The sequence below is a fragment of the Convolutriloba macropyga genome, chromosome 8, assembly GCF_964194025.1.
Source record: "Convolutriloba macropyga chromosome 8, txConMacr16.3, whole genome shotgun sequence".
NCBI lineage: Eukaryota > Metazoa > Xenacoelomorpha > Acoela > Convolutidae > Convolutriloba > Convolutriloba macropyga.
The window spans coordinates 8048599-8075907 of NC_134475.1; the positions used below are offsets into that span (position 1 = coordinate 8048599).

The 27309-nt window shown below is 36.3% G+C and overlaps 4 protein-coding genes across 4 annotated transcripts in view; 3 read left to right on the top strand and 1 right to left on the bottom strand.

Annotated features, from left to right (window-relative positions):
• The first annotated feature begins 17613 nt into the window (after nt 1-17613).
• On the top strand, nt 17614-20133 carry LOC142344346 (uncharacterized). The gene is made up of 5 exons (XM_075395934.1): nt 17614-18201; nt 18283-18593; nt 18660-18990; nt 19072-19488; nt 19768-20133. Exons 1-5 carry the CDS (start codon nt 17614-17616, stop codon nt 20131-20133), a joined length of 2013 nt encoding a protein of 670 aa, XP_075252049.1.
• Nucleotides 20134-20274: 141 nt separating this feature from the next.
• LOC142344347 (uncharacterized) lies at nt 20275-20682 on the top strand. Its single transcript, XM_075395935.1, has one exon. It carries the CDS (start codon nt 20275-20277, stop codon nt 20680-20682), a length of 408 nt encoding a protein of 135 aa, XP_075252050.1.
• A 1235-nt stretch (nt 20683-21917) lies between these two features.
• Nucleotides 21918-22826, top strand: LOC142344348 (uncharacterized). The gene has a single exon (XM_075395936.1). It carries the CDS (start codon nt 21918-21920, stop codon nt 22824-22826), a length of 909 nt encoding a protein of 302 aa, XP_075252051.1.
• Nucleotides 22827-25683: 2857 nt separating this feature from the next.
• Nucleotides 25684-27309, bottom strand: part of LOC142344349 (uncharacterized) — a 101269-nt gene continuing 99643 nt past the window's right edge. The window contains exon 26 of the mRNA XM_075395937.1: nt 25684-25900. Within this exon, the coding sequence (XP_075252052.1) occupies nt 25684-25900 (217 nt within the window). The remainder of the gene's footprint in view (nt 25901-27309) is intronic.

The window sequence follows — 27309 nt, forward strand, 5'->3', positions numbered from 1 at the left end:
AACTATAATAGTCCTCAATTGTTCATACTCTTTTTTAAAGTATGTCCCCTGTATTAATCGAATTTTTTTTCCTTCGTGACGTTTTAACAGAATAAATTTTAGAAAATCACAAGTCTCAAGTGGTTCTTGTGAGCTTTAATGCGATCTAATTATTGAAAGCTCATGAATGGCGTCAAAGGATTGATTCAAGTAAAAAAGCGTGCGTTTTGAATCATTTGAACCTCATTGTCAATTTGTTTGTCTAAATCAAAAATTCTCAACATTTTGCTTCACATATAGTTTTTAAATTTTGATTCGACTACTTCAATTCTCATCCTGAAAATTTGTCTCTTCGTTGTTAAATTGCTTACTGATCCAATTTCAAAAAATGTTGTGTAATAAAATATACAACATTCTGGACACACCTGCTTTCACCCCAGATGGAAGCAAATATGCCCAGAACGAAGATGAACGAAGATGAGGGGGCGTCGTGCGTTCAAAATTACATAGTCTGGCAACATCAAAAATCGAACGAAAATCTGAACATGAACGCACGAAAGTCTGGTGAACGCGCGAAAGTCTGGACACGAGCGCGCGAAAGTCTTAACATGAACGCGCGAAAGTCTAGTGAACGCACGAACGTCTGAACATGAACTAACGAAAGTATGGATATAGGCATTTTCCGTCTGTGACGGTCGGGAATTAGTCATCTGGGACGATATGGAACACTTGCTCTGTCTGGCACCACAGCCTGGGAGTTCATTACAATAAAAAATCTCTCTTTTGAGAACTTTTTTAATCTTTTACAATAAATGAGTCTCATAAATTCGTCAATTTTACAACACGAAATCAAATTTTAACATCAATTCTAATTCAAATTGTTTCATCAAATTGCTTCAATTTTTGTTTCGTCTTTTACAACCCAGGTCTAGGCCTCGACTTGAAAAGCCCATGCTCGGCCAAAAAATGGTATTAAAAGAACATGCTGGACTCAAACAGCCCATGAAAAGACTTTAGCTGGACCTTATCGTTCAATTAGACTTTGGATCACCCAAATTTTTGATGCTAGAATTTAGCTCAGCCCAAATTTGATGCTCGACGTTACCTTGACCTAAAATGTTCATGCTAAACCCAAAAAAAAAACTGTGGTATTATGAATATATTTGCAAAAACGAATTTTAGAATCCAAAGAACTTTATCATAACACGCTAAATTTTTTGCCGAAGAAAAGTCAATTGTTAGAGTTTTGTTAACTAGTTGAATTCAGCTGAACAAATTCGCTATACTGATTAATTTTGAAAACTAATTTATTTTAAGAACTCAGTATATCTTAAGATTTTTTGGCAAATTCCCACTGATTTTTGAAGATTCCACCTGCCTGTTGCAACGCTTGTTTGGTGTTGCTGGTAGATGTTACACATCTACAAAAGAAGTTTAGAAAAGTTAACTGTTGTTAATCCCACAAAATGCAATTCTTACTCATGAAAAGACCATGCTCCACCTATTAAAAGACCCTGTTTGACCTTAATTTGTTATGAAAAGACCTTATCTGGACCCATGAAAATACTTTACCTCGGCCTTTACTAGGAGCTGGATTTATGTATTTATAGTCAGTTTTGGACCCCTACTAGAATTATATAGTCTTATCATAAGTTGAGGTCTAAACCTGGGAAGTTGTTCATCCTCAATCATTTCAACCTATGTCCTTTCATCCAGATTTTATTTCACTATATGACTGCAATTTGTATGCAATTTATACAACAGGTGACAATCCAGTTAGTGGTTCATAAGATTTGGGAATTGAGAATAAGAATTGAAGTTTTCTATTTAGAAATTCAGAATTTTAGAATGACATAGATTTGCAGAGCCTGAACCCAAATGTACTGGAAGATTTTTTTCCTCACTGGCAAGTAATATCTGCATCCTATCTATCTCGATAAATGGGGGAAAAAGAAACCTAGGAACAGTTTTTTATGATAAATTTTTGCATTTTGTCAGCGGTTTGTGTTGGATAATTGTGAGCAATATTCGCAGTTGCTGAAAATGTGCATAGGTTCTACTTTTTTTCACCCTGATTCATTTAGCCTCGCATTTCTTAACACAATATCAGTTCAACACAATCATTTCACTCACCCCCCCCCCCCGTTTCGATGATTGGCGGTGAATTTTTGTAAGAAATGCGGTGAAAAAAGTTCACCACGAATTTCTTGCATCTCTTTGCTGTGAATGCGGTGAATTATGATGAATTATTTGTTTTCACCGCGCGTACTTCCATTCACGGGTTCGAACCTATCACCTAATCCATGTCTTCGACTTCTTCTTCCACTGCGCCAAATATCATGATGATATTATATTATGATGATATTTCTTGTGAACTCAAATCAGATGCAATAAACGTTGGAAAACAAATGCGGTGAAATTTTCTAAGGAATGCTGTGAAATTCGCGGAGAATTTTCAAAAGAAATGCGGTGAAATGCGGTGATTTTTTTTTCATCGCATTCTCCGCATTCACCGCACTTCTTACATTAATTTGCAACAAAAAGTCGATGTGGTGAATTTTTGTAAGAAGTGCAGAGAAATTTGGTGAATTATTTTTTCCACCGCATTCACCGGAATCACCGCATTTCTTACAAAAATTCACCCAAAAACCTTGACCCTGGCCTTGATCACTTCAACCCTTTATCATTTCACCCCGCAAGTTAGCAGGCGGCCCTTGGGCAAAAAGCCGAACACTATTTACAAGCATTTTCAGATAATTCTGTATAATTCACAAGCTTCTAGTGTGAACAGAAAGTGGCCTTACCATTTTTGTTTTGTTTTTTTTTTCGATAAATAACTTTAAAATCTGACTAAATGGTAATTTGAATAAACTAAGAACCCATTCTTGAGATTGTGACCTATTCAGTTATGTTTTCTTAGATTACAAGTGTAAAGCTTGTTTATAAAATAGGGTGCAATGTTATTCATTAGAGGTTGCCTCACTGCAGTGCACCAATCAAAAAATATTGGGCTTCTATTTTAACATCCATTACGAAGCACAGCAGGCAAAGAACTGCAAAACTATTGATTCTGAGGCCTGCAATTATTTGTCCTATTTGAAATTGCTGCCAATAAAAAAACAAAATTTTGGAAGTAATGTTCACAAATTTGTGTTTTTACAAGAAAGTGCGTAGGATAACATTTTCGTAAAATTACAAAAGTTATATCCAACTTTTGGTAAGTAATTTTTGCTGCCTGTGGTTCTAATTCTTGTCACCCCCGACTCATATAACCCCGCATTCGTCCGTTTACTGTGGATCATTCAAATTATAACTAAGTTAACTAGAAAACGGCTACTTACGTCAAAACTTGACAATAGAATATCATGCTGAACAGAACCAGCAAACACGCACCCAATTGATCCAAAACTGCATCCCTCAAACTTGATGTTAAAGATTCAGTAGAGACCCAAAACTCTCTTTTTCCACCCATCATTCCAGCCAAAAAACTCCGACTGGTAGCAAAATTTAGTTCAGCTATCAGAATTTTGTTAGGGATATTTTTTGACATCAAGTAATAAGCCTGTTTAAGACGAAAGCAGCTGCGAAAATGCCATAAAACCTGGCCGCAGACAAGATTGCTACTTCCTGACTTTTCCCTTGATACGACGGTTCTCATGGAAAAATCAATCAACTAGCGACGGCTATTTAGAGTTATTAATATTTAATGACCTTGTTGGTATTTATACTTATGGTGTAAATTTTGCACAAAAATTAATGCCGGGTCCAGATGGAAAAATGTACAGACAAATAATGAAAAATTGACGGTTTCCAGCGGGGAATTTTTTTTTGCAATCACTCAACGCATCGCATTCTTCGCAACTCTGACATTTTTAAACGGTGTAGGCAAACATTATTTTGAAGCATGCCACTTCGATAATTATTAGTCAATTTTTTTGAAATGTTCTTTCAATTTTTATCAACTAGGAACATATCATAATCTGCACAATGTTTCGAAACTTTTACTAATATATCATATAGTTTCGTTTCAGTATGAAGGTGGAAGAAAAATTTGTATGCTTTTGTATGCGGCAATATAAGATAAAGCAAAACCAAAATCACGCAATTCACAAAAATTTAAGAATTTAGTATCAAAACAGTCATTGAGGGTCTTAAAAATCTCAAACTGCGGAATCAAATCTGGATTTAGGCAATAAAATTCTCTTTCATCCAGGCTGAGGTCTCAGAACGAATCAACCACTGACCAGACTTAGTTGAGCGCACACATTTACATCATGTGCTCGAAATCAAGTACATGGCCTAGTCGACATTTGGAGTCTGATCATAGGTGGGTTTGAGCGGACTTGAGTCTGATCAGAGACTTTTTCGGTCTAAGACGGTCAGTTTAGTCTCGGGCCTCAGCCTCGGCATAGATACGCCTACTTCTACACATAATTTGCGTAGCTCGGACCAAATTATTGGAGAGCAATTATCAAGCAATCTGTAAATTACAAAAAATAGCTGCGATTACCCCATTTGAAGATAATTAGAACTGAAACAGGGAATTAAAAGAACAAACACACTTATGCTCTTGGAGTAAAACAACCGTGAACATTAGCTTTCGGAATGATTTATACAGAATCGGGAGGTAATAATATAACATAAGTAATCAATTCTTCTTTGAAAATCGACTTGAGAAATCTCAACCAATGCCAAACTTCTGATAACTGGATTTCAAGAATGCTTTTTGCCAACTAGTGCTTACCCTTCAAAATTCAATTATTTTTTTCCAGACGTTTACGTTGACTTTGCTGCAATTGAAGCTCAGGTCCATTGTAGAGCCTAATTGAAGATTTTTATTTGAAAATTAATTTGTGTTCTTTTTCTAACTCTTTATTTCAAGGTTTTGATATACTATTTAAAACTACATATTAAACCTAAAACTAAAATACTAACTTAAAACTAAACTAAAACTCTTTTAATTGACCTTTTTTCGTTTTTAAAATTTAAGACCAACAAGAAAATCTCAAATTTTTCTTGTTGGTAAATAAACAGAAAGAAAAAACGAACGGTTTTAAGGAAACCAAAGTTTATCGTCGTCAATAAGGTGAGTTTTTCGCCAATAATTTCAAATTTTTGAGTTTAGAAGGAAACGGCTTTTGAGTTACTTTGCTAGTTGAATCCAAAAACGTGACTGTAGGTGTCTGCTTTGCTAATTTCAAATAACTTGATCTCTTCATTTTTCAGAGAAGTTTTGTGAAAATTGTTATCTAAATAACTTTCCACCACTTGATTACTAGAAAGAACTTTGGTTTCAAACACTTTTTGCACCACTTAACCAAAATTTTCCTCGACAGTGTTTCCCTATTACAAAAATCCATCAAAATGCATGAAGGTTTGACTACGCACGTAGTGGTATATATATATATATATATATATATATATATATATATATATATATATATATATATATATATATACATATATTTATTCTTAAGCACGTTGAAAAATATTACTTGATAGTGTAGGTTAACAGTCGGTTCAGTTAAACTAAACAGATGATGAAAAAATAACATTCAGATGTTTTTTGTTCATCATCTATCATCTATTACGCAGTTTTTTCTATTAATTTTTTCTCATATTGACATTTTTTATGATCAATTATTTTATTTGAAATTAGTTCAGAAAAAAGAGGCGAGCCAAATTCTCATTGATAAAGCTGCGCTGCAATACAGACAAAACAATTTGTCCGATTTGTACATAAAAAATACAACAAATACAACGTTTCTGCAAAGACCCTGAGGCTCAGTACAGATTAAAATCTCCAGTTTGAAAAAAAATTGGAGACAGTTTATGCGAACAAAATATAAAGAAATTATTACAAAATACTTATATTTTTGGCTCGGAGTAATTTTTTAACACGTTCTTATAAACACTTTCTTCAACGGAACAACAATTTTTCAAGGAAAATTTTTCTGTGATTAAAAGTGCTTCTCAGAACTCTTTTTTAAACCTAATTTGACTTGCCAATATATAAGCGTAGAATCTAATCTTAACCTAATTTTCGATTAAAAACAAAATGTCATTGCCATATTCCGTAAAGTTTGTTTTTTGTTTTCTTTCTAGTAGCACGTATCAGCTATTTATCGTATCAGAAAACAAACTGCCATCAAGACGCATTGCGAGCTAAATATTAAAAAAATTTTTGTTCATTGACTCCACAGCATCAAATTTCTTCCTTACTTCCTTCTCATTGAAATCTTTGAACCCTCTTTTTCTAAATGACTTTTAATTTTTGATGCTTTTCAATCTGTTTTTTTTCTTCAGAAAAATGTTTCAAGAAAGCAAGCTCAGTGAAACTTTGATGAAGTTCTTATTGAATTAGTTGGAGAACATTGGAGCGCATTTAAAAATCTCTGCTCTTTAGGGAAGTATATACATATTCTTATGTACGTTGAAAACATTTATTTGATAGTGTGGATTAATAATCGGTGCGGTTAAACTAAACAGATGAAGAAGAAAAACATCTTGATGTGTTTGGTTTATCATCTATTATATATTACGCAGTTTTTTTAGTCAATTTTTTCTCATATTGAAATTTTTTCTGATCAATTTTTTTTATTTGAAATTAGTTCAGAAAAAAAAGAGGTGAGTCACACACATACCATTGATAAAGCTGCGCTGCATTCCAGACAAAATAATTTGTCCAATTTGTACATCAAAAATACAACAATTGCAATGTTTCTGCAAAGACCCTATGGTTCATTACAGATTAAATTCTCGAGTTATATATGAAAAGAGGTCACAGACGCTTTCAAAATAAATTTTGAAAACAGTTTATGCGAGCAAAAAGATAAAGAAGTTAATTCAAAGTATTTATATTGTTGGCTTGGAGTAATTTTGTAACACGTTCTCATAAACACTTTCTTCAACGGAACAACAGTTTTCCAAGGACAATTTTTCTGTGATTAAAAATGGTTGTAAAAAATTTTTTTAACTACTTTGACCTGCCAAAATATAAGCGTAGAATCTAATCTAAACATGATTTTCGATTAAAATCAAAAAACCATTGTCACATTCCGTAAAGTTTATTTTTTGTTTTTTTTTCTAGTAGTATGTATCAGCCAAGTATCGTATCAGCTAACAAACTGCCATCAAGTCGCATAGCGAGATAGCGAGTTGAATTTAAAAAAATTCATGTTCGTTGACTTCATAGCAACCATTTTTCTTCCTTACTTCTTTCTCATTGAATTGTTAGAAGATTTTTTTCAAAGTTTTTGATGCTCTTTAATCTGTATTTTTTTCGTCAGAAAAGCGTTTCAAAAAACTAGCTCAATGAAATTCTTATTTAATTAGATGTCGAACATTGGGGCGCATTTAAAAAAAATTGGCTCTTGAGGGATGAATTTCAAATTAACTCTTAAAAACACATTTCGAAAACGTTATAAAAAGTTGCCATTCAGAAAAACAATAAAAAATCAGTACGTGCAAAGGGGATGGCTTATAAAATTATTTGTTCCCTAAGCTGGGGGACTTAGTAGATCCAAATTCTATTGTTTCTCTTGGCGGAATGTGTCAGAGTCTGGCAGATACATGATTATCTTCCCTAATCTGTCAGAAAAATGATAATCTTGCAAGATTCTGCCGGAAAACGGTTTATCTGGCAGAATCTGACAGAAAAATGGTCATCTTGCAAGATTCTGATTGAAGAGAAAGTGTTCGTTCCGGTTGAGCTGCATTTTAATTGGTTAATAATATCCAATTTGCTCAAATTATTTCCAGTACAGTTGTAGTGTTGATCTGATAAACGGGCTCAAAAAGTTCTTACAAAAAGTAAACAGTGCTTGATAAAAAGTTGCTTGATATGATGGTTTACTGAGTTACTTTTCCAAAAATTTTTATTTGTTTATACTTCACGTAGAATACATGACATACTTATTTAACCCTAATGAAATGAAAATAATTTTAGCAAAAGCATGTTCATTTTTTATGAAACTTTTGAAGTGTTTTGATTAATTAGGGTGAGAACACATAACCAACTCAATTAGCGCTATGCTGTTGCAAAGTAACCTTACATAAAAGAATTCCCAGAGAAGAATTAGTTTCGAAGCTTTTCCCAAAAACATTGTTAATCTGGGAAATTTAGAAAAAAATATCATTTTTTTTTGTTAATCTGACTTTCTTTAATCTGAGAAATTAGTTAGCTTGCAACACCCGGACTCAAAAATATACATTGTAGTAATCTGGCCGAAAAAAATTTTTTTGTAGGAATCTGAACGAAAAATGGTCATCTTGTCGGAATCTGACGTAAAATTGTTTATCTTGAAGGTATCTGGCAGAAGAATCGTTATCTTGTAGGAATCTACCAGAAGAATTGTTATCTAATAAGAATCTGGCAGTTATCTTGTAAGAAATTGCCAGAAATTTCTGGCGGAAGATCCATCGTTTTGTAAGAACCTGCCACAGTTTGCTACATTCCTACAAGATAACCTCAATTGTCGACAAGGGCTTATACTTTCTTCCAGTCTTAATAAATCACAAATTGTTTTTTAAATGAAGTATTTATACTCAATTTTTGTTGTTCACTGACCAATTGAAATTTCAATAATGAGGTTTTTTTTTAATAATTCATTTAATTTTGAGCAAGATAAATGTGATTGCAGCAGAGAAGAAATAGTTTGTTTAATAATGACGGTTCAACTTTTTCTCGACCGAGGTAAGAGAATGTTGACTTCTATATCAGTCAATAAATTGTTGTGCTAAAAAATTTGGACTCACTTTTGGCGTGATTTCGGGCAATTGCTTAAAGATTGCTAGGTGAAACTTTATTGTTATAGACATAGTCAATGTTTAGGTTTTTTGATCCTGTCGAGATCAAATTTGTTCGTGGCGTCCAGGAAAAGTCTTTTGAAGGACAATTTTTGTCGAGGGATGTATTTTTATGAGTAGAAATCTTGCGACAAAAAAAACGTGCAGCAATTTAAATTATTGATTCATTAAGACTTAATTAATGCATCATTCTAACACCAATTGAACTTAAATGCAACAAGTTAATTTAATCTAGCAACAAGATAACACCCACGTCAAAAACTGGAAAAATTCTTAGTGGTTAGTTACATCCTTTCTGATTGTTCAGGTTTAAGGAGAGCACAATATCACTTCTTTGAGTCAGGTTTATTGACGGGCCGAGACAATAGGAGACAAGTGTATGCCATGTAAAAAACTAATAGTTTATGACAAGAATTATTTTCCAAAAACTGTTTCATCAATATCTACGCTGATCATCCAATATCTTTGTTTCTTGAATTTGTTAAAAACACATTCAAAGCCATCACTAGTTGCGCCCCACTGAAAACTTTTATATACGAAGAGGCAAATCTATGTTATTACTCCTATCTTAAACGTTATTTCACAATTTTTCAGTAAAACAACAAACGAATAGAAAAAGGAAAGTCATTAACGACACCAGAAACAAAAAATATATGGGGCTGGGAGAACAATATAAAAAATCTCTTGATGTTTTGTCACGTGTCACAGAGAAAAAGACATTCTTTTTTACCATCTGTTTTTAGAAACTTGTTGATTTCTTAATCCAAAACAAATGAAAAAATGACCTTTAAAAATTAGAGAGCAAGAGAAAGTTCTCTTTCAGTTTTGTTATTGAACAACAAGTACAAAGTGTTGTCCGAGCACTTAATCCTAACAAACCACTTGTCCCTTCAACAATTCCGGCCTGGTCTCTGAAAGATGGTGCGCATCTGTTCCTGGTACCACATCGTACAATGCTTGTTAACCAGCGTATTAGTCGAATAATTTTAAAAACCGTAATTTCCCGAAATTGTAAGAAAAGGAGAACGATACATTCCTGGAAACTATAGAACAACCTTTGTTACAAGCGCACTCTCGAAAGTGATATTGATTCAAATTATGTCACCTTTGAGAAACAGACAATATATTATTGCCAAGAATTTTCTGCTCTAAGGAGATTCTTTTTAACATCAAGACGTTCGTCTTTTGTCAGAGAGTAGACGCTCAAAAATTGAGAACAATGTTTTTTTTGTTTTGCTAATCTAACTAAAACCTATGAATCAATCAAACATGTTGCACTGTAGCAGAAACAGTACTCATTGGGTTTTGAAAGCAGGGCTCTTCAATTGACATGGGCATTTACTCAGCAAAAACAGAAAAAATTTGCAGAAAGTTTTGGTGAAAAGCACAAAATTTGACTGTATGACATTTTACCATGGTTTCGACCAAAAAAACTGTGCTTGGACCATTTTTTCAATATTAATGTCAATGGTTTGAGTGATCACATCAAAAATCATTGCATTGTTGTTCAATGATGACACCTCAGTTTATGCTTCCAACATGAGTAGCGTAAAGAGTTCTCTTGTGAAACACTTAAACTGGGCAGTAAAATCTTGCAAAAAAAGATACATCTTTCAATTTGAAGTGAAATAATTTCCATTTCAATGCGTTTTGAGGAACAAAGAAGTAACTCAGTTTTATCGAATAGAGCTCTAGCTTTCGAAAAATTAGAGGTTCCTACCCTGCGGTACCAAAACAGTCACACGAACAAACAAGCTCTATTTTGACGTCAAATACAGATCAAATAATCCTAAAAACTGCTTTTTCGCCCGATCTATAAGATCTTTGAATAATTTCATCAAACCTAATCCAGATAGCAAAAATCTTTATTATCAAATTGTAAAAAAAAATCAGAGCCCATTTCTTTAAGCAGTAATAAGCTTCTCATAACCTATGTTATGGCAGCCTATCATAGAGACTTTGAAGTTATTTAGTATTGACTTAACTGATATGTTTCATCCACAATTACATGATCTTTAAAATAACTTTGAGTTTAACCTACACTCCCATTGGCGTGGTCATTACTCTTGTCTCTGGAATTCAAGTGTTTTTTTGTCAAAATTGATCTCATTGCACACTTTATCTATTTGATGCCGGTTTTGAATAACGATTTTTTAGTTACTCTGTCAATCTATATAAATACCAACACTTCTCAAAAGTGTCGACTTTTTTTGTGGGGGCGAATCCTTCGCTGCTTCTTGTCATTATCCATCCAGCTATCCTTTTGTCGTGAAACAACCGGAAAAACATAAGGGATGGTCACAATTTGACCAATCAGGTTAGCAAATTCCACTCGAAGGCCTCACATTTTAAAAACGGGGTGCTCGGAAATTCTACTGGAAACCTCGGCCCGGGATGCTGCTGCTTAATTTAAGCATCTACCGATATCCTACAAAGAACACTTCCAAGAACCTTGACGCCAGCTTATAAAACATTCTATTACAAATTATTATGAGGTTACTTAAACATATGTTACATGCATGATCATAATAGTCAAACCCAACGCGAATGGCATAACATTAGAGGCTTAAATGGAGGAAGGCTGGGTCCTGAAACCTACTGTTACAATAGAAAACTTTTTTTTGCATTTTGACACAACTTGGCCATAAAAAATCATTAAAACTAAACCCTTCAATAAATGATTAACTATCAGCAACTCTGTCACCCATTAAATGGATCAGTTAATAATTTTCCTGAAATTTTAGAAGTTCTGTAGGACAATAGCACAAAAGAAAATGTGAAAAGATTTTAGCATAAAGTATTGAATTTTCAGAGATTATTTTTCTTCAACTTGAGAGTATCTGCAGTATAATATAACATGTCTTCAATCATTATTATGCGAAATATTAATGATCATTTTCCTCAAATAAATAGTGTATTAAAAGTTCATTTAAAATCGATTAAGTTATTTTTTCTTATTAATTAAAGGACACGAAAACCGTTTACAATTTAGAGTGGAGAAACCAATTCGAAAGAATTTCTGCAACTTTTCAATAACCCGGAAATAATTAAAATCAGTTTAGGATCAGTGTACGCTTAACTTGTTCCGATCCACTTTATCGTCGGTCGGATGGCTTTTTTGTTCAGTCAATTTTGGCCGATAAATAAATTTATCGTAGAACATTGTAAGTGGTATTGTTAAAAATACCGTCCATCGTACAATATAAAAACAAATTGATCTTGTGAATTGCATTTTTCCATGCAGGTATTGAGATTTATTTTTTAAGAACATATGACCCGATTTTTGTTCTCTTTGTTCACATTTTCCGTACATTTACAAAAACTGTTTTCCAATTTCGGAAAAATTTTAAGGAAATTGTTAACGATAGTGTTTTTGATTTTATCTGTGATGATTGAAGTGTGTTGTTCAACTATTTAATACAACTTTGGGGCTAAATATTTGCTAAATTTTTTTTAAAATTCAGCCTTTTTCGTCAAAAATGCCACGATCTTGTCTTTTTTAAGTTAATTTGTTTGATTTTACCGGATTAACACACAAAAAACTGCAAACTATCTTTAGTATCTCCAAAGAGGGCTCGTTTTACTAGCGCTTCCTTTGAGTCTGTTCTTGAATTAAAGTTTTACCTTTTTTGCCAATTGAATTTAATAAGGATCCAAAATGCATCATTTAATTTTGGTAGAGAATTTTTTGCCAAATGACTCAAATTCATAATATACGGATCCTTTGGTTGTTCCTAATGGACGAAGAGTAGTAGCACTGTTAATTTTGGTCAAACACACTTTTTCAAACTCCAAAAAAAATCCGGAATGTAATTATTCGCTGTCAATTGATCATTTTTTGCTTTGTTAATTACAAAATGGAACTATTCAAATCAAGGCGTACTAATGACAGGGCCATATGCTACCTAGAAGTTTCAAAGAATTATAATTACTTTTCTAGTAAAAAACGCATGGTCTTTTTATCATTTAAGTTTACTTGTTTTCAAAATAAAAAAGAAATTTTGAGTGTTGCCCATTTTTTTCTCTTTCTTAAGCATGTAGCTTAATGTTAACAAAAATAGATCTTATCGTATTCCTTTCAGAGTAAAAGTTATTTTTTATTGCGGTATTACGTTCTCAGTAGTGGTTTTCCGGCTTTGATAACACAATTTTTCACATTATCAGATAACTAATGTTTAAAAAAACTGTGTTGAATATAACTCAATTTTTAGAGAATATATTATAGTTTTAACGGTTTCGGCACTGTCATCTAGCAGATTTTAATGGAAATTTTTATTTTCGTCCTCATTTGACCTTCGTTTAGTCGAATTAAATATCTGGTATAGTTACAATGTTTAAGCGGCTTCCTATGGATAAAAAAATCATCCATTTATTTGTTTTAGTTCAGACCTAAATTTTTTTGTAATTTAAAATCTAAATTTTCCAAAAAAAATAAATGCAATTTTTCTCATTGCGTTTAGTTGTTTTACTTTGTCTAACTCCTACCTAGTCTCATTAATTACAGGTTAAATGTTACATAATTGATCTGAAGAAATGCACAATAGAACACGACATCCAATCTTTTAGTGCAATGCTCATTGTATTAACGGCTTCGATACCAGTTTGTCACAAAAGAAAAAATTTGATTGTTGTTTCAGTTTTTTTTGTCTTTCAAGAAGCGTAACAATTTCTGAGTGATGACAAATCTCAATGACTTTTTGGAAAAGTTAATGAATCTATTTTATCTTTTCATTGATAGCTAAGGTTTTTAATGTCTTTGAAGTTAATGGCTAACAAAAAAAACAATTGTACTTTTCAACATTGCTTTTTTGTTGTTTGTCGACCTAAAGTCAGAAGTCACATATCACATATTGGTGTGCAAAGAAGGCAAAATTGTTATTTTACTTTTTACGAGATAGATTATTGTTTCAACGGCTTCGGCACAGTTTTGAATGCTGTTTTAAAATTTTCTCTGTATTTTTCGTTGGCTTTTGTAGACGAACATTACATTCTGGATAAGGACAAGACTCAATGTCTTCATACAAAACTTATCTAAATATTTCAGTTGAATTTCAATGTTTTTCAGTATTTGTTGAGGAATTCAAACTTGTTGAGGAATTTCTCTAAGAGTTGGTGCCATGTTTTGTCCAGTGAAGTAAATTCTAATTTCATCAGTTTTGGTTTATTTGACGCTGTTTTGACTTTGTTTATAAGGGTTTTTCCCAGAAGATACTGAGTTTTGAATAAAAATAAAGTTCGTTGTTGTTATTGGATTTTTTTGTTGTTTTGTTTTGTAGCCTTATCGTGGAAGGTCCCATCGACCCACTAATGTTGCATAACTTACTTCACTAAGTTATTTATTGGGAAGCATTTTTTTTCACACACCATTTGTTTTTGAAGAGTATTTGAATTTTTAAAAGTAGACAATTAATCAAAAAATGTGGATAAGCTGGTTCGTATTTCTTTGTGGGAGCGCACATTACCGAGCCTCCATGTTATAATTATAATTACGCAAATGGATTTTTAATTAAATTTTTTACCTCTTAAAATTTTTGCATTGAGTGCAGAGAAACATTTTTTGGAAAAATTTAACAAAATTAATTTTGAACTTTTCTGATTGTGGCTTTCTGATATGAATTTTAACGGCCAAGATTTTTCTCGGAACAAGAGCTCATAATATACTATAATAACGCAGACATAACTTGCAAACGGCTTTGTTTTGACAAAATTGAAAAAAAACATCGCATTGTGTTCGAGATTTGATTTTTAAAAAGTCGAACAAAAAGTTTTTTTCCAGTTTTGAAATTCTTTACTAAGCCGTAACATTCTTGAGCAGATAGTTAATAATCAAGCATGGGGTGATATTTAAGAAAGATATGAGGCATTGGGGTGTTTAATTCTGAACAACTTTTTACTCTCTTCTCTTGTACCAATGCCGCCACTCCAAATTTCCGGTATAAATTTTTGGAAGACAGTTTTAACGAGGAAATAAATTGTTCTTTTGACCGTTGCGCTTTAGGGCAATTGTGAAAAACTGAATACGAATAGGTTTGGCGGAAAATGTGAATACAGTTGGGTGAAATGGAATGTGACAACTGTTATTTTGGTGTTTATTCACTACCTCGCGACTTGGCTACCAAATTCCAAAAAAACAATTGACCACAAAAATGGTACTGAGAAAATATTTTAGTTATACAAATACGCCCTTATGTCGCTTTACTGAAGATCGATTTACACCATTTAAAAAGTTGAAATAATTATCCAAAATCTGTTCATAAAGTAGATACTGGTAGACGAGTCTGATTTTGATAATCCTTTTTAGTATTGAATTGAACGAGAAATTTTAAAACACCTGTCGGACCCTGTATGGTTATCTTGACAAATAAATTGTTTAATTTGATTCCCAGAAGAAAAAGTGGTTGTGAATTGATCTGTTCAGTAATGACCTTATATATTTTCATCAGGCTCTATAATTTCTCAAGAACAGAGAATGAAACAACTGTGGTAGAGTCAGGAAATTTTTTCAATTGTCATACAATTTCTATTTTATAATTCTCGCTACAATAGTTTATTCAGTAGCACACTTTTCTGTATTTAGTAACTCCAACCTAAAGATAATGTGAAAACAAAAGTTGAGCACGCGTTCTGAACACAAAAAACGATCAATCAATGTGGGTTGTTGGTAACTGAGCTAAAATTTCAATTGGGTAATTTGATTTAGCAAAGATTAGGCAAAAATTATTTGGACAATAACTCAGTTTGAATCAAAATCTAATTGATTCATATCACCCCGGACAGAACTGCAAGACCAGGTCAGTACTGGGCACGTCAAATTGCAATTCTACAAGCATGTATCAGTACTGTGCACGTCTAAAACTGTGCACGGAATAAGGCAGAAGAAAACAAAAGAAAAAAAATAATCAGGATTGTAAAGGAACCAAGTTCCTTTATATTTTATCTCCCCCCACACCCTCATTTTCCCTCCCCCACCTACACTTTCGTCCTCAAAAACCTTTTCATTTCCTGATATCCATTCCCCCAACCTATTACCGTTGAAGCGTTTTGTATGTTGATTTTATTGAAGAAGTCAGAAGTGTTTGACGCGCATTTTCATTATTATCTATAGTAAGGGATTTCCCGCTTTTGAACATAACTTGTGTGCCAATGGCGCGAATTTTGATGTTTTTATAGAGCTTGATTTGCTACTATGGTTGCGTCTTTCAGATATACAAATATTAATGAAAAGTTGTCTTGGTATGCAAGACTTAGGCCGAAGAGCATAAACGTTTCTGGCGTATCCTAGGGTTAAAAAAGGACATTTGAAACTTGCCTGACTCAGACTGGGGAGTTTTTGAATTTATGGGGGGAAATTAGACATTTGACAAGTAGCACATTTCATGTTCTGGCTTTGATAACTTTACATATTTTTAATCAAAAACATCAATCACAAAAGATCCAACTGATTTTTAATCTGGCCATAGAAGAGAAGGCTGAGATGAGAGTTCTCCTGAGAAGGATGCTTGAGTGGGATGTCTAGTCACGACAGATGGGCTAGCTTTACTTGCAGATTTGAATGTCTCATTTCGAAGGCTGGATTTTAATAGGCGTCTAGGTATCGTTGGATCTTTCAATTCCGCATTAGTTTTAAATTAAAAGGAGTAGGTCCTCCTCTAGGTGAAAGTTAAAGCACCACTATCACACACACACATTGACTTGGGATTAGTTTCAAGGACTGGTATGCCCTTGCTACATTAAGGTTTATAGGAACGTGAAGTTATCCCCCACTATTGTCAGTAGTCATACACATTAGTCAAAAATTAGCCACCAAAGGTTAGGGTTCTTTCTATCGCGCTCGAAATATAAATAGGTAACTAGACAAAAATTACATTTGTCTACGTTTGTAAGAATTTCACTGATTAGTGGAAAGGTTTAACTCTATACAACTTCTGATTAACGAAGCATCATCAAACTTCACTGATTAGTGATTGTGAGAAGCAAAAACATGGCAAATTAACATTTAGTAAAAAAACATGTAGCTAAGCACAGTAAGCAACAGCCTCATTTAAATAATAGGTTTAACATAACAAAAGATAGAATAAGGCTGTTACAAGGAAACATAGTGCAGTAAGAGTGCAGTATAAACTTTGTAAAATAAGAAAAGTCTTCTAACACATTCAACATGCCAAACAAGTCCAAAGCATCATCATCAGCAAAGAACAGCCTAATGCAACAACTTCAGTTGAAAGTGATAGAGTGGAACGCTATAAAAGACTTCTCTGAAGAACAAAGCAATAATAACGAAGGTCTAAGAATACTACCTGAAACTTTGGAACTCTTGAGGTCTCAAAAGAGCAGTTAGACAGAAATTGCACTGAACTCATGAAGCTACAGCTGACAAGTGAAGAGTTGACATCACTTGCTAATGAATCTGCCGGAAGATACATAAGCAAGCTGTAATGCAAAGAGAGTGGAAAAGCACACAGAACGGATGTAAGTGACAATGAATCTGCTTTTAACACATCAGCAGCGCCTTCCCTTAATCTATTGTGAAAACAGTACCCTTCACGCAATAGAGCAATGAAACATCATTTCGGAAGCCGCAACTATCAGGAAAGTAACAACGCTGAATCGTCCGACTCAGAAGACCCTGATAATTCTCAATCCGTTCTGAACATTTAATAGAGAGAAAGGCAACGGGAATTTCTCACAGGGGCACTGAGAAGAGATGAACGATCGAGAGAAGAGAACAATGTTCAAGGACAGAGCCGACATGAGAGTGAGGATAGCAGAGCAGGGCATTTGTAACAACCATGTTCGTTTCACAACAATAGACAAGCTGCTCCGACCATGAGCCATAGGTACACACCGCAAATCAATCAACTACCACTGAACAATTTCAGCGGACCTGGTGGACACAATAACAACGGCTATAATAACAACCCACACAATGGCTTCACGAGTTGCCCACCAGACTTAATGCAACACCAATCACTGATGATACAGAACACATTGAGTTTGCCTAAGATTTCAATTGACAATTTCACAGGTGATTCTCTGAATTGGCATCAGTGGTTCAGTTTCTTCAAAGCAACCATTCACAACAACAGTGGCCTCTCAGACGCCCAAAAAATGACATACCTCCAAAACTTCGTAACACATAAAGCAAGAGGTTCCATAAGTGGATACGCCTACAATGGGGATTACTACCATGAAGCCATTGCTGAACTGGCCAGAAAGTTTGGCAAACCGCAGCATATTGTTGCTGCATATCTGGATCAATTAGAGAAGTGGCCGAAACCCAGATTAGATGAACCAAACTCTTTTTTGAGCCTATCGTCTTTCTTGAGGAGACTTGTACAAACCTTCCGGATCCACAATTTTGAAGCTGATCTGAAGTCTTCAGCTGTATTGAGAATGGCCAGAACCAAGCTGAACGCTAGTATGATAATCAGATGGAACCAACACACAAGAAGCCAAGGCTTTTGTCAACCTAACCTTACCCAGTTTGCTGATTAGACTGACTCCTACGCAGAGGCGTGCGAGGAGATCTCCCCACAACGGAAACAGAGAACTAGAGTGAACACTTTTTCTAGAAGGGGGCCACCAGATGTGTCATGTCAACTCTGCTCACAAAACCACAACCTTGGTCGTTGTACCGAATACTTGGAAAAGTCAGTGTATGACCGACAGAGTTGTGTGAGGAGGTTCAATCTCTGCCCTAACTGTCTAAGAGGTCACGAAAAGAGTCTCTGCCAATCAAAAACAGGGTGCCTTGAGGACAGATGCAATGGTTTCCATCACTCAATGCTCCATAGGACAGATGCAAGGCAATAACAACAAAATGCACAACCAATTGAGAACTGGAATACAATCTCACAAAACAATGTCTTCAGAAACCAAACAATCCAAAACCAGTCAAGCTATGGGCGTAACTTTAATAATGAAAACCAAAGGCAGCAGACTACAACCAACTACAACCAACAGAGTGGAAACCAGAACAGACAAAGTGGATCTAACAGCAGCACTTCACACCTGGGCAACTGGAACAAAAATGGTTTTCACCCTCAGCCGATGATCGCTCAGAACAACAACAACAGACAGCAGAGGAACCATCAGCGCACTGTAGCCCAACAGCAGGCAACTACTCCGCAACAAAACTACACTTTCAGCAACCAACAGGAAACTTCATGGATCAGACCGCAGATACAATTGCAGGCGTTAACAGTAACACTTTTCAACAGAGATCTTTGCATTGAGACCTATGTTTTGTCAGACAATGGCAGCGACAACACTTAAATAACACAGAAGGTTGCTGATCCACTTGAAGTTCAACAACCGAAAGACATATCCCTACCACTAGCTTCACTTCACGGTGAACACTCAGTTAAAACAGCAGATGTCATGATCGGCATAGGAGCTTTGTGCAGCAGTTGTCCTGTGATCAGAGTCCCTGTGTACGCAACAGCAATGGAGGAGTTTCGAATGCCAAAAGTTCAAATTGAAATGTTGAATGAGATCTGCAGAGACCATTCTCACCTCCAGAACATAAGATTTCCAACAATCAGAGACAACTGGATCGGAATTCTGATGGGAGCAGATGCATTCACAGCAACGGTTCCCAGACAGTGCACAACAAGACCCACTGGCACCCCATACAGAGTCAACACTCTGCTTGGACGGACACTGACAGGGCCCATTCCTCAGAGGTACACAGAGAAGAGGGTCGGACAGTCAAACAAGCGTAACACTTTTCATATCAGCAGACAATCATATCAGCAGACAATAAGACGATCCAGATGAAGATCTTCTCCAACTCTTCTGGACAATTGAAGGAGTGTACTTCAATCAGTGTTCTTCAAAGGGAAAGTCTTCAGATGACAAAGAAGCTCTGTCCATCCTCAATGATACCATAAAACACATTGGTGACAGATACCAGATTGGACTTCCATGGAAGAAAGACATCATACTCCCTAACAACTACTTCATGGCCACGCTCTGTAGCAGAGACTGGAGAGGGACACAAAATTGAGAGAACGCTACGAGGAAAACATCAAAAAAGATTTGGATAAGAACTACATCACAACTGCAGACCCCAGTTGCAGACACTCTGTCTGGTACCTTCCCCATCACCCAGTGGTCAACAAACAGAAACCAGATCAAATCCGCAGTGTCACAAATGCTGCTTCCAAATATAATGGTATCTCACTCAATGATGCATTGCTGACAGGGCCGGATCTACTCTGCAACATGCATGGCCTTCTTCTCCGCTTCAGAGAGTACTCAGTCGCAATTACAGCTGACATCGAGGCAATGTTCATGCAGATTGGCATCCAACCACAAGATCAGGACTATCTCCGTTTTCTGTAGACAGAGAATGGCTATGAAAAGGTCTTCAAATACATTCGACTCATTTTTGGAGCCAAATGCTCACCTTCTTGTGCGATTTTTGTTCTGCAGAAGTGTGCAAAGGACAACAAAAAAGAGAGTCCAGATGCGCACACATCAATCATGCAGCAGTTCTACATGGAGGATTTCATGCAGAACTACGTTTCTGAAGGGGAGGCCCGCAGAAGTGCAGAGGAGATCAAAACAGCTTTACATACAGGAGGATTCAATCTGACAAAGTTCCTGAGCAGCAAACCAGCCGCATTAGAAAACCTACTGGAAGAAGACAAGGCAGAAATGAAAGCCCAAAGAATCCTTGGTCAGACGTGGGACCCCATGACTGACAAAATAATGTTTGCAAAACCAAAGCTTCTCTACACAGGACAACAGATAACTCAAAGAAAGGTTCTTTCAATGGCAGCTTCTCTGTTCGATCCAGTTGGACTGATTTCACCCTTTGCCATCAGAATTAGATGCATTCTCCAAAGAATCATTGAAGAGGGAAGAAACTGGGATCAACTTGTCTTGTAATGCTACCAGCAGGAACTACAGGAGTGGATGGATGAGCTCGACAGCATGACTTCAATCCAAAATCCTAGATGCTTGATTCCCAACACCTATGGGACCCATCAACTTCATACGTTCACCGATGCCTCAATGAGTTCAATTGCTGCCATAGTTTATATGAGGACAACTAACGCCAATGGATCTCGCACATCACAAAATGTGATTAGCAAAACAAAAGGTGGCACCGATCAAGCAGCTGAGCATTCCAAAACTGGAATTGGAAGCAGCAACACTTGGAGCAGAGCTAGTTGGGTTCTAGGAGAGCGAGATGACAAAACTCTTTTGGACAGATAGCACCGCTTCACTTGGATGTATACAATCCAAGAAAAGACAGAAGATGTACATTGCCAACAGAATGACCAAAAAATCACGAGAATTCCAACCCGGACATTTGGAGAGACATCCCTGCAAAGATGAATCCCGCTGACCACGGCACACGAGGCCTCGCCCCATATGACATACCAAATCTGTGGCTTCAACCACCAGACTTTCTAAGCACACCTCAAGACTCCTGAATTTTGCAGAGGACAGGGATCCCCACATATGCGCTACACAAGCGACACAACTTCAGACGCCGGTCATTGAGGTTGAAACACTTTCAACATGGAGTCGACTACTCAACTCTACTAGAATGGTGTTCCAGGCAATAAGACGCTTCAAGGCAAAACTCCGAACAAGAAGACAAAACGAATCAACTGGGACCTCCAACACTGACAATTTTGCATCAGATGATAACGGGGCAAGGAACTACCTCATCAAAATGTCCCAAAACGAGTTTTTCTCAGGAACAATTTCTTCACTGTTGAAGGGAAGCAATTTTGAGAAAGGAGAGAAGCTGATGCCCTTCACTCCTCTTCTATATGACATCGGACTCTTGAGGGTAGGAGGAAGACTCAACAAGGCACCTCTAACCTACACTGCGAAACATCCCCTTGTTCTCCATAGCAGGAGCAGAATTGCAAGGCTGTTGATTGAAAAAGCTCACCATGACTGTGGCCATCAGGGAGTGGAACAAGTGAAGGCTCAACTGCAACAGACTTTCCTGATGATTTGGTTGAGAAAGGCGCTGAGAAGTCTGGGGAAATACAGGTTTCATTTGCAGACGATGGAGGGCAGACAATGTGAGACCGAAGATGACCAACCTGCCTGAATTCAGATTCCCAGATATAAAAAAGCAGTACCCCTTCGTCAACACAGGAATGGACATGTTTGGACTATTCTACATTGAGGACAAGAGAGAGGGCACCCAGATACAGTACGTTTGCTGGTTCACATTCCTGGTCACCAGAGCTGTCAACCCAGAAGTGTGCCATGACCTCACAACCGATTGTCTTCTTATGACCATCCGCAGATTTGTATCACGACGTGGATACCCTGACCTCATTGTGAGTGACAATGGCAAAACCTTCATTAGAGCCAGCCAAGCAATGAAGTTGAAGTTCCACAGAATCTACAAGCCAGACAACGAGTACATCAGATTGCAATTGGCTCACCAGAACATTCAGTGGACTTTCAATCCTCCATTGGCACCAAATTTCGGAGGAGTCTGGGAGAGGCTGATACAGATCACAAAGAGGAGTCTACTAATAGTTCTGGGCAGTCGGAAACTAACACTCTCAGTTTTCCAGACAGTTGTGGCAGAAGCCGAGGCAATTTTGAACTCCAGGCCATTAACTCGTGTGGGCTGCAGCATCTCAGATGAGGGCCCACTTACTCCTAATCCCTTCCTCCTTGGCAGAACTCACATGTGTTTGAAAACTCTTGTGAAGAGCAACCAGCGGTTCTCCACTAAGGATTTCAAATTGACGCAGACACTACTTGATCACCAATGGAGCAGGCTGCTGAAGGAATATATTCCTGAGCTCAACAAGAGAACGAAGTGGCAAAGATCAAATGATGAGCTGGATGAAGGTGACATTATGTGGGTGCTCAAGGACTTTACACCCAGAGGCATCTGGCCTCTCTGGAGGATTGTGAAAGCACGCAGAGGTTCAGACGGAATAGCCAGGAGCTTCGACATCCAGACGTCTACAGGAGTGGTACAGAGACCAGCAGTAACCCTAAGCCGTGTATTCCCGCAATTGTCAGGTGCACCGGAGGTTCACTAAAACAAGTTCATTGAAACATCCACACACACACACACAAAACTCAATATCAGAAAGAAAACTTTTTGTGCTTTATTTTGTTGTGTTTACATTTTCATTTCAAATGTTTCGTCCTCCAAAACCTTTTCATTTCCTGAATTCCATTCCACCAACCTATATTCGTTGAAGCTTTTTATATGTTGATTTTATTGAAGAAGTCAGAAGTGTTCGACGTTCACTCTCAATATTATTTTTAGTAGGGGATTTCCCGATTTTGACCATAACTTGTGTGCCATTGACGCGAATTATGATGTATTTATAGAGCTTGATTTGCTAGCATGGTTGCGACTTTCAGAAACATAAATTTTAATGAAAGTTGTCTTGGTATGCAAGACTTAGGCCGAAGAGCATAAACAAAGATGAGTTGCCTAACCCTATCCAGTTCAACTCAAACCAACATGATTCAGTTCCAGGGCTATCAGACGCACTTGGGTCAAGAATTTAGGATTGCAGACCTAATTTTGTCGCGCACTGGGACATCGGGGATGCCATGAAAAAAAATTGAAATGTAAACAGACTATAGTCCGAAAAATTGCTCTCGTGGCAATTTAATTCAGGGGCTGGAGATAAAAGATGCAAAAACATCAGAGGATGTTAGGGTTTGAACCCTAACAACCTGGGTCCTCTTCTTGCACTTCGACAATGTATTACCCACTCGGCTATCAGGGCCTTATCATCGTTTCTCTAACAATCGGTTTTTGCTTGAACAACAAACTTTATTTCGGAGTGAGAGCAATTGAAATCATTTTAAAAAAGAGAAGTGCGTGAAAAAGTCACTTGAGAAGTCAGAGATTATTTTGGAAGAAAAGCGCAAAAACGGTCAAACGAAAAATCTGCATAAAAGACGCACATGTATACAAAAATTGTCTCTCGTTCGAGAGCAATTAATATTTCCAGCTGCAGTGACAATTTTTATAACGTATTTTTAAAAGAAATTGAACATAATGCATTTTATTTGTTTTCTCAGCCCGGCATTAAAGAGTAACAAGCAAAAACTTTAGGCTCATCAATATAAGACGCTAATTAGTCTTTAGCGCTCTCTGTTCTAATCACCAAAAAAATGACAATCGCTGGATGACCGTTGGATCAGGTTTATGGTTGCCAAGTTTTCCTTGTCATCACCTATGACTTGGATATGGTTGTCAAGATTTATTTAGGGTGGTCAACCCGGGGTGTTTGTCAAAAGCCATATCTTCTACGGTTCTTTTATGACTTGTTTATTTGTGAAGACTATATAGAACCAAATGGTCACCATTCTGGAGGGGTTCCAGACCACAAGTAAAGCCCTGATTAGATCGTGCAGACTGTGGGCAGTGCCCTGGTCTATTTTTAACCAGGTCGCAGAATGATTTCCAGACTCTGCCGCTTGTTCGAACTTTGGCTGCGCTGTAAGCGACCCATGTTGGTCTGATAAGGGCTGGCTACAATAATTTACTCGATAACAAGATTTCCTATGTCATGCAAACATCATAAATTTTTCCATACAACTCATATTTTAATCGTTTCAAATGACTTATTTTTCGAAGAACTGTCACAACAAGAAACATGTATGTTTTCTGTGACGTCATACAAGGATTGTACTTGGAAGTATATCGGTTGGTATTAGATGATATATGATTCCTGTACGACTACTAATAAATGGGACGAAACTGGAAGGGAACGCACAATTTGTTTGCTTAGAGATTAATCCCACGTTCGGTTGTGATAGTTTCATATCAAGTCCCACGGGCGCTGAGGCATGGCCAAATGATTATATTGCTAACTTAATAATCCTTATTTTATAGAAAGATTAAAATCGGGGTGAAATGATGGACGGGTTAAAAGATAGAGTGGTCAAATGATACAGGGGTGAATGAATCGGGGTTAAATATAGGGGGTGAAATGAACAGGGGTGAAAAAGCGGGACACCGTATGTGGCCAACTAACACCAAGCATTGTTAATCAAATGTCCAGGAAACCATACAAACAGTTGAAAACCAAGTCAATACCAAATGTTTTTGCAAAGTTTTCGGTAATAGTCATGAAAAAGATTTTTGCGTTAAAATTTTGTACAGTTTGTGCATACTCCAACTTCTGTGGTCTGAACTTTTTGACGAAATGCTGGAAATGGTATTTGAAATTGACAAACACAATATTTAAAAATTGACAGTAGAGTGATAAAAATACACAATTTGTTTGCGTAGAGAAATTTGTTTTCCACCGTAATAAGCACCATTACAACAAAAGACATCAAAAAAGTTCAGTAATTCAATGCAACAAGGATTTTTGATATCTAATCATATTTCCTCCACAAATTACATATATAAAGAAATATTCAATTTTCAAGATTATAAATGATTATAATCATTTTGCCCCTCAGAATTCGAAGTCGATGCAAAAATCAGAGCAAAAAAGGCGATAAAACACAATTTTCGGATCTTTTCTACCCCATACCCTCGCTTAATGTGCATAAAACACTTGCTCCCCCCCCCCACCACCCCCACCACCACCACCACCCCCACCACCACCACCACCACCAAATTAACATAATGTTCTGTACATTTATAACCCCCGTGTTTTAAGCGCACTAAGCGAGGGATGGGATAGAATAGATCCGAAAGTTGTTATTTATAGCCTTTTTGGCATCGATATTTGCGTCAACTTCGAAATCTATGATAGAATATGTTTAACCAAACCGGGCTTAATCAACCCAGATAGAGTTGTCGGTAAAAGCTGAGCAGAAAGAATGTCCTCTCCGGTTTGCTTTATTGGATCTCTTCTGATTCTACCCCCCCCCCCCCAACTAAATGAGTAATTTTCAATTAATTTAGTTTTAATAAAATTAGCGCTGCTGTGTCGCCTCAATTGTGAAGGTCATTGATGACGAACTTGCAGGGTCCATGCTACGGAATACAGCTCCCGTATCTCCGTCGTCAAAAAAACTTGTCCGATAGACCAGAATATTTGTTGTCTCAGTGCTCAGACTTGTAACTGTCATTTCGTAGGGACCCTTATTGCAGTAGTTAAGACTTCGACAGACGCCATCATCTTTAAGGTTACTGCAATCATCTTGATACACACAATCTAAAATGGAAAACTGACCAGAATTAGAAACCAATTTGAGGACCCAGACCGAATTGACCTCTGATCAGACGCAACTCAAGAACACAGGGTGGGTGTATTCAGACCAAAAATACGGGATCCGGATAGCAGTTCGAATGCATGAAAGTCTGGACATTGGTCTAGGATGAGTCGGATGTGAGGACGTTTCGGTAAGATCAGAAGTCATTTCGGTCTAATCAGAGGCCATTCCGGTTAGATCAGAGGTCATTTCGGTCCGATCAGAGGTCAAATTGATCTAATCAGAAGTCATTTCGGTCCAAGCAGAGGACACATTGGTCTGACCAGAGGTAATTTCTGTCTGATCAGAAGTGATTTCTGTCTAATCAGATGTCATTTTGATCTGATCAGAAGTGATTTCTGTCTAATCAGATGTCATCTTGATCTGATCAGAAGTGATTTCTGTCTAATCAGATGTCATTTTGATCTGATCAGAAGTGATTTCTGTCTAATCAGATGTCATCTTGATCTGATCAGAAGTGATTTCTGTCTAATCAGATGTCATTTTGATCTGATCAGAAGTGATTTCTGTCTAATCAGATGTCATCTTGATCTGATCAGAAGTGATTTCTGTCTAATCAGATGTCATTTTGATCTGATCAGAAGTGATTTCTGTCTAATCAGATGTCATTTTGATCTGATCAGAAGTGATTTCTGTCTAATCAGATGTCATTTTGATATTGTCAGTGGTGACTTGGATCTGATCAGAGTTCAAATTGCTCTGATTAGAGGTCATTTCGGTCTCATCAGAGGTGATTTCTGTCTGATCATCAATTTATCTTAAACAGAGTTTATCTTAGGAAAAATTTGCTAAATCTTAGGAAAAAAATTTGAAAAACTCCGCTCTGAAACGTCAGTTTATACCAATATTCTGTCATTTAGTGCCGAAAGAGTCTGGAAATATGTTCTCCGTTATTAAACAAACAATCTGACTAAAATCGACCAGCTTCTTTGCAAAAAGTCTTAGTTCAACAACCCTATATATTTTGTTGATAAATTAATAGACATAATTTCACTCACTTTAACCTTAAAACTTTAAATTTGTTGCTGGAATGCAATTTTACGAAATTCATATTTTTGATAGTCTTATAAAAATCTTCACAAACTTTTATGCAGTTCATATATTTATTTATTTGTAACTATGATATATCGGTGTCTGAACTATTTAATGTGTAGAATGTGGAGATATTAGTTTTTTGGGCAGAAATTGTAGTTTTGTCATATTGGTGGATATTTTCAAGGTTTTGATTCAAGAAAATTATACCAGTGTCTGACTTTTTGTTGTAAAGATTTATTCAAAAGTCAAAAGAATGCATTGTGGTTACCTACTACCGGTTAGGCTTGATGT

Coding starts and splice junctions, on each gene's coding strand:
- LOC142344348 (XM_075395936.1), top strand. CDS start 21,918: ATGGACATGTTTGGACTATTCTACATTGAGGACAAGAGAGAGGGCACC.
- LOC142344347 (XM_075395935.1), top strand. CDS start 20,275: ATGCAGCAGTTCTACATGGAGGATTTCATGCAGAACTACGTTTCTGAA.
- LOC142344346 (XM_075395934.1), top strand. CDS start 17,614: ATGAGCCATAGGTACACACCGCAAATCAATCAACTACCACTGAACAAT. Junction 18,202..18,282: donor TGGCCAGAACCAAGCTGAAC/GCTAGTATGATA, acceptor TTTGCTGATTAG/ACTGACTCCTACGCAGAGGC. Junction 18,991..19,071: donor TACAATTGCAGGCGTTAACA/GTAACACTTTTC, acceptor TAAATAACACAG/AAGGTTGCTGATCCACTTGA.